This window comes from Pan troglodytes, chromosome 3 (genome assembly GCF_028858775.2).
Source record: "Pan troglodytes isolate AG18354 chromosome 3, NHGRI_mPanTro3-v2.0_pri, whole genome shotgun sequence".
Lineage (NCBI taxonomy): Eukaryota > Metazoa > Chordata > Mammalia > Primates > Hominidae > Pan > Pan troglodytes.
This window is the reverse complement of record NC_072401.2, coordinates 6,994,190-7,004,538: the sequence shown is the minus strand read 5'-3', so window position 1 is coordinate 7,004,538 and position 10,349 is coordinate 6,994,190. Positions and strand designations below refer to the sequence as shown.

The following is a 10,349-nucleotide window of genomic DNA, read 5'->3' as shown; positions in this document are numbered from 1 at the left end:
AGTCAGATTGGAACCTTCTTTTTTTAATTTTTATTTTTTGAGATGGAGTCTCGCTCTGTGACCCAGGCTGGTGTGCAGTGGCACAATCTCGGCTCACTGCAAGCTCTGCCTCCCGGGTTCACGCCATTCTCCTGCCTCAGCCTCCTGAGTAGCTGGGACTACAGGTGCCTGCCACCACGCCCAGCTAATTTTTTGTATTTTTAGTATAGATGGGGTTTCACTATGTTAGCCAGGATGGTCTCGATAACCTGACCTCGTGATCTGCCTGCCTCAGCCTCCCAAAGTGCTGGGATTACAGGTGTGAGCCACCGCACCCAGCCAGATTGGAACCTTCTACACACCCTCCTTTCCCCTGCCCACATCCCCACACGGCTTCAATCATGTAACACATATCTGTGACCCCTCAGGGAAGGAGCCTTGCCTATTCCCTGGCTGGGTAGATACCACCCACCCTGGGCTCTGCTCATGCTCAGCATTTCTCACCCACAGGCAGGGGCTGCTAAGTGTCCATCTCACCCACTAGAGTGCAAACCCTCTGAAGGCAGCAGCTGTGCAAAAGGGTGGCTGTCATGTCTACTCCGGGCCTGGCACGTGTTAAGTCTTTGGTATCTATTCAAAGAATACTTGAACAAATGAATCAATGACTCCATCGCCAAGGAGCCAACTGCTTCTTAGTTGGACCTAGTACATTGCCAGCATAACACACTGGATGAATACATCCACAAAGAAGTGAATCCATCCTATGACATCCACTGGCTGGTGTCCAGAAGACATCTGGAACATGGGACATGAGCAGAGGGGGGATGCCTGCATTCAGCCCTCCAAATCTCACTTAGCCTGAGAGACAACTTACACCTCTCGTCAGTCAGAGAGGGTCTGTCATGGAACATTCTATGAGGCCAGAAACTCAGTCCCAGGCTTGCTGCTGCAGCCCTCTCCAGAGTGGTCAGCATTCTGAACCATTGTTTCAAAAACCATCACGACAGTTAGAGGAAGCAGATGACACATCAGGAGCTACTGATGTTGTGAAAGAGCTTTGGCATCAGTTGAATTCTTCCCGGCAAGGTTCTAGGGTTGTTTTCTGTTTTGTTTTTGGCTGAAATTTCCCCACCTGAACAATGGGGATAATAAAATGACCTCTGATATTTGTGAAAATTAGATATGTTAAGTGCCTAATCCCAAGTGGATTCTTGTAATACAGGCTTTTGTTTTCTCATTTTCACATCCTCAGTGTCCTAACACTGGCGGGAGCTTAGGGAATTGGGCTGGGAGGTAACAGACGAGACAGGCCAGTGCAAAATGTTTCCCTTTTGGCCCCTTTGTGTGGTTTTAGACTTCTACCTACTCCTGCCATCCCACTGACATCCTATAGAATGATGTTCCTCTTTATGAGTTTGCTAAAGCAAATTTAACAATCCCAGGGAAAATTTTTTTAAAAAAGGAAATGTATTTAACTGTAAGCGCGCTTGCCTTACCCGAGACACAAGACTCAAAGACAGGTCTCCCGAAGGATCCCCCATTCCCCCCGCCCCATTTCCATCCACGGGCGGCCTCTGCAGCCCACGCTGGGCCCCTGGCCTGTTTCGTGTTCCCCATGCTTGAGGTGCTGTTTGTGTAGCTGTGCCCATGCTTCCGCTCAGAGCAAGTCAGTGGGTCTGAGGGGACTCCTCCCTAAGTCCTCCCACCAGACACAGCGTAAGCACCTCTTTGCCTGTGAAAGTCCTTGTTTACATCTGCAGTCCCAGATGAATTTCTATTAACAGAGCCACGCTTCACTTTCAAAAGTGGCCAGTTTGTTTGACAAATGGTACTAAATAGGTGCTCAGGTCCCGAGCCTCAGAGCGATTGCTGAATCCTCTCATGTCCACAGGCAGGCCCTCAGCACCTTCCCAACGCAGTCCACACCCGTCCCCATCCACACAGCGCGTGCTCCACTCTCCACGCTGCCTCCCACTCTTGTCCTGGTCCCCCACTGTCAGGCCTGAGCACAGCAGCCACCACCTCAGATGGTCAGCTCCCATCGCTCCTCTGCTGGCAACCCCCCACCAGCTTCACATCCACCCACTTCTCCCTCTGACCTCGGTGCCCACCACTTCCTCCCTTCCCACTGGGGTTTCATGCTGTTCCTCACCTTTTTACCCTGCTTCTTCCCCATGCCTAGAAGACTCTTTCCCCAGACACCCATGCATATTCCACACATCAGCCTTCACTCAAATGTCATATCAGACATGTTACCTGACCATGCAAATCAACTAGAAATCCCACACCCTATCCCCCAATGCCATTTTTTTCCCCCACAGAACTTACACTATCTAATATGGGTACATATCATTTTTTTCTTGCTTCCCTTATTTAGGGGTTATCTAACAAATACTTAGGAAACACTTACTACAGCCAGACACAATTCTAAGCATCTTATGAATAACAAATCCAACTTTTTTTTTCTATTAGAGACAGGGTCTCACCATGTTGCCCAGGCTGATCTCAAACTCCTGGCCTCAAGCAATCCTCCTGCTCAGGCCTCCTAAAGAAATGGGATTACAGGCATGAGCTACCATGCCTGGCCCTCAGATCCAATTTTACAAGCACTTTGTTCACTCAGGTAGTCTCAGCATCTGTAGGTGCTCAATTTATGCGTTGAATCAAAGACCAGCACTGCGGACACTGTACTGTAATTGTGTTTTCAGACCTGTCTCAACCCACTAGATCGTCTCTCCAAGAAATTCCTAGTGCCTGGCATAGTGTGGAGCTCTGTGGTCACAGTGAACACTAGCTGCCTGAATGGACTTCACCTCTCCAAAGGCTGGGGCCAGACCACATGGCTTCATGAGGCACCCCTTTCCTACTCTAGGTCTGCCTTCTTCTTCTTCTGCAGCTCAAACCCCACCCTGGGCTACAGGCTTTGAACAACTCGTGAGTCAGAAGCAATTCTCCTCCATTTGACAGTGACCACTATCAAGGAGAAACTCATTTTGAAAAATGTTTATTTACCTTACCTTTTCTTGGCCAAGTCAATTGCTTTGGTCATCTGCACAAAGATTCTAAAAACTGGCTTTCAGCATTTGTTTTTCCAAGCAAATGAAATTTATCATAACAAGACAGAGCTCTGATTTTAGTCTCTGTGGAGTCTGGGCTCTGATGACCTAGGCTAGTCATCATCTAAGCCTGGAATGACTGTTTGGGACCCCCATGGCCAGCTTGAAGCTTTCCTTCCTCAGCCACTCTGGGCCCCTGAAGGGGTCACATGCATCTGTGGCAGAGACTGTATTATAACAAAGTTGTTTACCCCAAAGTCAGCAAACACATGTACCTAGAACTCATCCCAATTGTAGGTTGCTCACCAGACAGGTTACACACGATGTGCACCAGTTAACATGCCACAGGAAAATTACATTCCAGGAAAAAGCAAAATGCTATAAAAACAAAAAAAACAAAACACCCAAAACAGCTCTCCCTCCTTTGATCTGATGGTCTGCAGAGGTCCTCAAATCCACACACTGCCACTCTTCAAGACCAACCGTCCACTGGGCCTTCTTAATCTCATCCAAAGTCGCATTCACAACTTTGACAGGAGCTTGGGTTCTTCATGTGGCAGCTGCAACCATGTAGTGTCTTCTCACTTGCAGAACTCTAACCTCAAGTCTCTCATGGGTCCCCAAATTCCAGGAAGCATAAAAAAATAGCAAAGCACACGAGTATACTTCCAAACTTTGAAAATACAATAAGATCACAGGAACAAATATGACCACGCAGCAGCGTACGTACTGTATAGGCCATATTCCTTTACGTGGGACATTAATGAAAAGCTGTCTTTTCCAAACTGAATGCGCCTATTAATAAAAAAATACACCTGACCATCTAATGCTGAAGTCATCCGCCAGGATGGTACTGGAAATTGAGTGGCTAATGTGGAGAAAACGCAGGCAGAAAAACAGGGGAGACAAAACGAAAGGCTCTCTTGGTTTGAGCCTGTCCAAGCAGCCAGGACTCCTTATCAGGTGAACACAGTTCGTCAGTTGGCCACCTAAAGTACAAGTGGGAGAAATTCATCATCACAACATAAATTTTGAGCTTGATATTCTCATATCCGGGAGTCAAACAAACCCAACCACCTGTGCACAATGCTTCCACCTGCAAGAAGGTCATCGCAAACGCTCCAATCTCGTAACAACATTCACACGTTTCCAGCATGTACCTCCGCTTCACACCTCTCTCCCCCCACCTAGTGACCCAGCAGGTCTACGTCCTGAAAATACTTTCAGTGGTCATGACTCTTTACAACAACATATCAAATTATTTTCTCTAATTACCTATGAAAAAAGAATGAAACCAACTCGGCGGAGAGCGTGGCACGGCTCTGCGCTCCCCTCCCTGCCTACCCAGCGCCTTCCACGCGGGACACTCCCCGCCGCGCTCCGCTCCAGACCCGCGCGGTCCCGCCGGCTCAGCAGCACTCGCAGCCGGCGATCCGCTGGTGCAGCTCCACGATCCGCCTGCCCATCCGCGCCGCCTCCGCGGCCTTCCTCTCTGCCTCGGCGCACAGCCTGGCCACCCGCTCCTCAGCCTCCGCACGCGGGCGGGGTGCTGGGGCCCGGGCGCCCCGCTCCTCTGCCTCCACCTCGCTCTTGATGGCGTCGAGCAGGCTCTGGATCTCCAGCAGCTTCCTGCGGGCCCGCCAGTGCGCCCGGGCGCGCTCGCGCTCCAGGGAGGCCAGGTTCTCGCGGCCGGCGCGGGGCGCGGGGCTCAGCGGGCTGCCCGGGTCCTCGCGGGGCTCCCGCGCCTCGTCCGCGTCCACGGGCCGCATCACGCCGCCGCCTCTTCCAGTCCGCGGGGCACGCCGGGGCTGCTCACCAGCAGCGAGCGCGGAAGCCTCGCTGTCACCAACGACCAGACTGGCAACAGGTTGCCCCAACTTTCCGCAGCGAGGACGGTATCCAAAATGGGCTACTAGCCGTCGGCCAGGGCGCTGCCACTGCGGCCCTTTTACGACACCTGCGGTCCTTTACCGCCACGCAGCAAGCGAGAACCGCATTCGGGGCTCCCGCCTCAGCGGTCCTGCGCGCGCACGCGCACTTGCACGCACGCGTACCCCCGCACGCATGCGCACCCCATGTCCCCGCCCGCTCTAACGCCACAGCTCTTTGGGCGTTGATTCTAGGGCCAGGGCCCTCACACTGCTGGAAGGTTAAAGTCGACTTCACGCTAGTTTAAGGAAATATCTGACGCTGATAACCATGTCCCAAGCACTGCTCTAAGTTCCCAATGTGTCCGGAATTGGTGGGTTCTTGGTCTCACTGACTTCAAGAATGAAGCCACGGACCCTCGCGGTGAGTGTTACAGCTCTTAAAGTGGCGCGTCTGGAGTTTGTTCCTTCTGATGTTCGGATGTGTTCGGAGTTTCTTCCTTCTGGTGGGTTCGTGGTCTCGCCGGCTCAGGAGTGAAACTGCAGACCTGTTACGGCTCATAAAGGCAGTGTGGACCCAAAGAGTGAGCAGCAGCAGGATTTATTGCAAAGAGAGAAAGAACAAAACTCCCACAGTAGAAGGGGACCTGAGCGGGTTGCCACTGCTGGCTCTGGCAGCCTGCTTTTATTGTCTTATCTGGCCCCACCCACATCCTGCTGATTGGTAGAGCCCAGTGGTCTGTTTTGACAGGGTGCTGATTGGTGCGTTTACAATCCCTGAGCTAGACACAAAGGTTCTCCAGGTCCCCACTAGATTAGCTAGATACAGAGTGTCGACACAAAGGTTCTCCAAGGCCCCAGCAGAGTCGATTGGTATATTCACAAACCCTGAGCTAGACACACGGTGCTGATTGGTGTGTTTACAAACCTTGAGCTAGATACAGAGTGCCGATTGGTGTATTTACAATCCCTGAGCTAGACATAAAGGTTCTCCACATCCCCACCAGACTCAGGAACCCAGCTGGCTTCACCCAGTGGATCCCGCACCGGGGCTGCAGGTGGAGCTGCCTGCCAGAATGGCACCGTGCGCCCGCACTCCTCAGCCCTTGGGTGGTGATGGGACTGGGCCCCGTGGAGCAGGGGGTGGTGCTCGTCGAGGAGGCTCGGGCAGCACAGGAGCCCATGGAGGGGGTGGGAGGCTCAGGCATGGCGGGCTGCAGGTCCCGAGCCCTGCCCCGCGGAAAGGCAGCTAAGGCCCGGTGAGAAATCGAGCACAGTGCCGGTGGGCTGGCACTGCTGGGGTACCCAGTACACCCTCCGCAGCCGCTGGCCCGGGTGCTAAGCCCCTCATTGCCCGGGGCTGGCAGGGCCGGCCGGCTGCTCCGAGTGCGGGGCCCACCAAGCCCACGCCCACCCTGAACTCCAGCTGGCCCGCAAGCGCCGCGCGCAGCCCCGGTGCCCGCTCGCGCCTCTCCCTCCACACCTCCCTGCAAGCTGAGAGAGCCGGCTCTGGCCTTGGCCAGCCCAGAAAGGGGCTTCCACAGTGCAGCAGTGGGGCTGAAGGGCTCCTCAAGTGCTGCCAAAGTGGGAGCCCAGGCAGAGGAGGCACCGAGAGTGAGCGAGGGCTGTGAGGACTGCCAGCACACTGTCACCTCTCACCAACATTCTAAATCATAAACACCCAGGCCGGGCGTGTGGCTCACGCCTATAATCCCAGCACTTTGGGAGGCTGAGGTGAGAGGATCGCGTGAGCTCAGGAGTTCCATACCAGCCTGGGCAACAAGGGAAAAAACCCTACAAAAAACACAAGAAATTAGCTGGGCGTGGTGGCGCGTGCCGATAGTCCCAGCTACTTGAGAGGCTGAGCCGGGAAGATTGCTTGAGCCCAGCAGGTCGAGACCGAGGTGAGCTCTGAACGCCTGATTGCACCACTGCACCCCAGCCCAGTGACAGGGCGAGACCCTGTCTCAAAATAAATAAATAAAAACAATAAACAACCGAATTCAGTGGTCCCGTTAGAATATTCCAGGCTCCGAGAAGCCAGGTGCTCACAGCGTCGGGATTTGCCCCCAGCCAGGGCCTCCGCTCCCTCTTGCCTCGGGCAGATGCTCCTGGAACACAGAGCTGCGGCCTCGGTGCTGATGCTGAGTGCTGTGACCCAGCCTCCCCCTACTTTTTTCCTAAGGGTATAAGCTTCACTCTGCCTGGGGCTTTGGCTGTAAGTTGGAGTCTGGCTTTACCCACTGTGGGCACCCAAGGCCAAGGTGGGTCTGATTCACCACTGTTTCCTCAGCCCTGCCAGGCTCTGAATATGCCTTTAGGAATCATTCTGGAAGATTTCTTTCTTCACTGGACTATATAAGTGCCTCTGCGAGAAAACAGGCCCTAGGGGCAGGTACTTAGTCAGTTTAGTCATCTGTTTCCTCAGCTTGAAATGGGCTTGGCATACAGCAGGAGCACAATAAATGTTGCTTTAATGCTCATTTCCCAAGAGATCTTTATTAAGCACCCACTGCATGTCATTGTGTCTAGGCTTATTCACTGTGTACCTCTAGCAGAAAGTTAAGGGGACCCTCCAGGCTTGATGGCCAGAGGTCACTCTCAGCTCCTACAGGTCACTCTCTGGTCCTTAAACGTGGCCCTCTCCATCTTCAAAGCCAGTAAGAGCATGTCGGATCCTTCTTATCCTTCCAGCCTCTCTGTCATCCCCTTCTGCTCCCAGCTGGAGAAAACTCTGCTTTTAAGGGGCTTGCCATGGTCCAAATATGTGAGTCCCCCCAAAATTCATATGTTGCAAAGCAATCCCCAATGTGATGATATTAGGAGGTGGGGTATTTGGGAGGTGATGTGGTCATGAAGGCTTAGCTTTCATGAATGAGATTAGCACCCTCATAAAACAACTCCACAGGGCCGCCTTACCCCTTCTGCCATGGGAGGTTATAGCAAAAAGATGGGCTGCTATGAACCAGAAGTGGGCCCTCACCAGGCACCAAACCTGCTGGCACCGTGATCTTGTACTGCTCAGCCTTCAGAACTCAGAAAATACATTTCTGTTGTTTAGAAGACACCCAGTTTCTGGTATTTTGTTAGAGCAGCGTGAACGGACTAAAATAGTGCTCATGTGGTTGTGTAACAGCATTGATTCCATGTTAAAGAACAATTTTGCTTGCTCAATTATAATTATTGCTTTGCTTAAGTTTTAGACTATGCTAAAAACAGCCTCAGGACCTTCAGCACTGATCAACAATCCTGGGCATGGGCTGACCAACAGTTTTCACCCAGAGAGTGAAGATCATGGAGGAGCCATCTTAAATTCCGCCCAGCGCAGGCTCCCAGGAATCCTAATGTCACGATCTCACTGCAGCCAATGTGACAAACACAGCAGTAGTTAAGTCTAGAGAGCTAAACACACCTCAAAAAGAATTGTCTCTTGGTATGAGTGGAATGGAATAAAATACATGGAAACCCACAAAAGTTTCGAGGTGAACATATTAGCAAAAATGCTCTAGCTTATCCAAGCGACAGTTCAAAGTGTCAAAGGACTTCTAGACTCCCAATCTTTCCACTAGCAGAAAGCAGGGTCAGTAGCCCAAACTGGTGCATTTTAAAATGCCCTTTTCAGAAGTGTGATGGAGAAAGAAGGATGTGTCAGTGCAGGCCAGTGTGTGGGGACCAATGGCAAACTGCAGCTCCTGAACTAAGAAAGACTTTCATATGTTTAAAAAAGAAAAGGAGAAATAGGAATATGTGATAGAGACTGTATGTGGCCCACAAAGCCTAACATATTTACTGTTTAGATCTTTACAGAAAATGTTTGCCAACTCCTGTGCTGCTGAGCCACTTCCAGGTTGCAGAACCAAAGCCTTACATTCCCTAGCTTTAAAGTAGAGGACCTGGCAATGTTTACTCCACCGAGTTTCAAAATAGCTATGCGACTGCTATTTCACCCCTTCATTCTTCCCTTACCAATGGGCCTTATCCTGTCCCTGTCTCATCACTGTATGTTGGGTCTAAGTGGACAATAACTTGTCTTTTCAAAAAGTGCATAAGCTTCTAGACCAATAAAAGCCATATTAGGACCTGATGTGGCTCACAAGATGCTAGACTTCTTGCTTGATGCCATGATTGGAAGAAAGTAGGAAGGGGGTCCTTAGATGGGGGTGGGCAAATTTTACATGAATAATGGGGGCAGTGGGCACAGATGATGGTAGGTAGTATAAATGACCCCAATTCCCCACCCCTTCCTGCATCCATGTTCTTTGCCTCATGTCTTGCTTTGGCCAATGAGAGGTTCACAGAGAGGACACAAGCACAGGTTTGAAAGAGGCTTTCGCGGTTGGACTCGCTTTCGTCTGCGTCTCTGCCTTCGCTATGAGAAGAACAGGCACCGGTCTTGGGAAGATGGTGAGAGAAACACAGAACCAAGCTGCTCTAGACAGGCCTAGCCTAGACCAGGTGGCCCGCAGACCATTACTGAGCCCAGCCTGGATCATCCAACTCCCAGCCAAACTGCAGACCATGAGGAATGTTTATTGTTGTCACGGAGATTTCGGGTGGCTCATGCAGCAAAAGCCAGTTGATGCCCGTAGGTGGGATTATAATCCCGGATACATTAAAATGCCAATCTCTTCTTTTCCCCATGTCTTCATTTGCTCACTCTCAGGTGAAGGGATCTTGCTCAGAGGCCCAGACGTTCTGGATTTTCTCTTTAGAAACTGTGGCTTGAAGCATCCTCTTCAGGAAACAATATTTACTCCTTTTGTATCTCCAAAACCCCTCCTCACCCCTTTTGCAACCCAAACCCAAGTGTCTTCTGTGTCCTATTTTTCTTCTTTTGAGGCAGAGTCTTGCTCTGCTGCCCAGGCTGGAATGCAGTGGTGCGATCACGGCTCACTGCAGCCTCGACCTCCCTGGCTCAGGTGATCCTCGCAACTCAGCCTCTTGAGTAGCTGGGACTACAGGCACATACCACAATACCTGGCTAATTTTTTTGTATTTTTTTGTAGAGGTGTGGTTTCACCGTGTTGCCCAGGTTGGTCTTGAACTGAGCTCAAGCAATCTGCCTGCCTCGGCCTCCCAAACTGCTGGGATTACAGGTGGGAGCCACTGCGCCTGGCCAGCTTGTACGTTTTACAATCAAGATTACAAGACTACTGACAGCTGTAGGCCACATCAGGCTCTGAGAAGAGGGGATGTGGACAGAGGTAACCAGGACAAAAGGAAAAAAAAAGTCCTTAATTTCACCTTTTCTGATGCCATTTAGTTCATGTCGATCATCTGTAATTCACATCTGTGAACTTTCAGCCCGTTTGGGAGAAGTCTTCCCTCAAGTACTTAATTATGGCACAGGATGGTCTCTTTTACACAAACGACTGTGCAAAGACATAGAAAGTGGAATTTATTTCTATCAGAATTAATTCAGAAAATCTGGGTAAGTTCCACACTC

At 51.2% G+C, this 10,349-nt stretch overlaps 1 protein-coding gene and 1 long non-coding RNA gene across 3 annotated transcripts; one reads left to right on the top strand and one right to left on the bottom strand.

Moving 5' to 3' along the window:
* Nucleotides 1-2,967: 2,967 nt before the first annotated feature.
* Nucleotides 2,968-5,000, bottom strand: MRFAP1L2 (Morf4 family associated protein 1 like 2). 2 transcript variants are annotated; one of them, XM_016951264.4, is made up of 2 exons: nucleotides 4,311-5,000; nucleotides 2,968-4,024 (listed from the first exon to the last, which is right to left on the bottom strand). In XM_016951264.4, the coding sequence occupies exon 1, from the start codon at nucleotides 4,802-4,804 to the stop codon at nucleotides 4,445-4,447; it is 360 nt and encodes a 119-aa protein (XP_016806753.2). In that variant the 5' UTR covers nucleotides 4,805-5,000; the 3' UTR covers nucleotides 2,968-4,024; nucleotides 4,311-4,444. The 2 variants fall into 2 exon arrangements, with proteins under 2 accessions (XP_016806753.2, XP_016806754.2); XM_016951265.4 differs by having other exon boundaries at nucleotides 4,380-4,944.
* A 101-nt stretch (nucleotides 5,001-5,101) lies between these two features.
* Nucleotides 5,102-9,543, top strand: LOC101058442 (uncharacterized). The gene is made up of 2 exons (XR_169473.5): nucleotides 5,102-5,327; nucleotides 8,101-9,543. It is a non-coding gene; the product is annotated as an uncharacterized LOC101058442 (long non-coding RNA).
* The last annotated feature ends 806 nt before the right edge of the window (nucleotides 9,544-10,349 follow it).

Coding starts and splice junctions, on each gene's coding strand:
- MRFAP1L2 (XM_016951264.4), bottom strand. CDS start 4,804: ATGCGGCCCGTGGACGCGGACGAGGCGCGGGAGCCCCGCGAGGACCCG.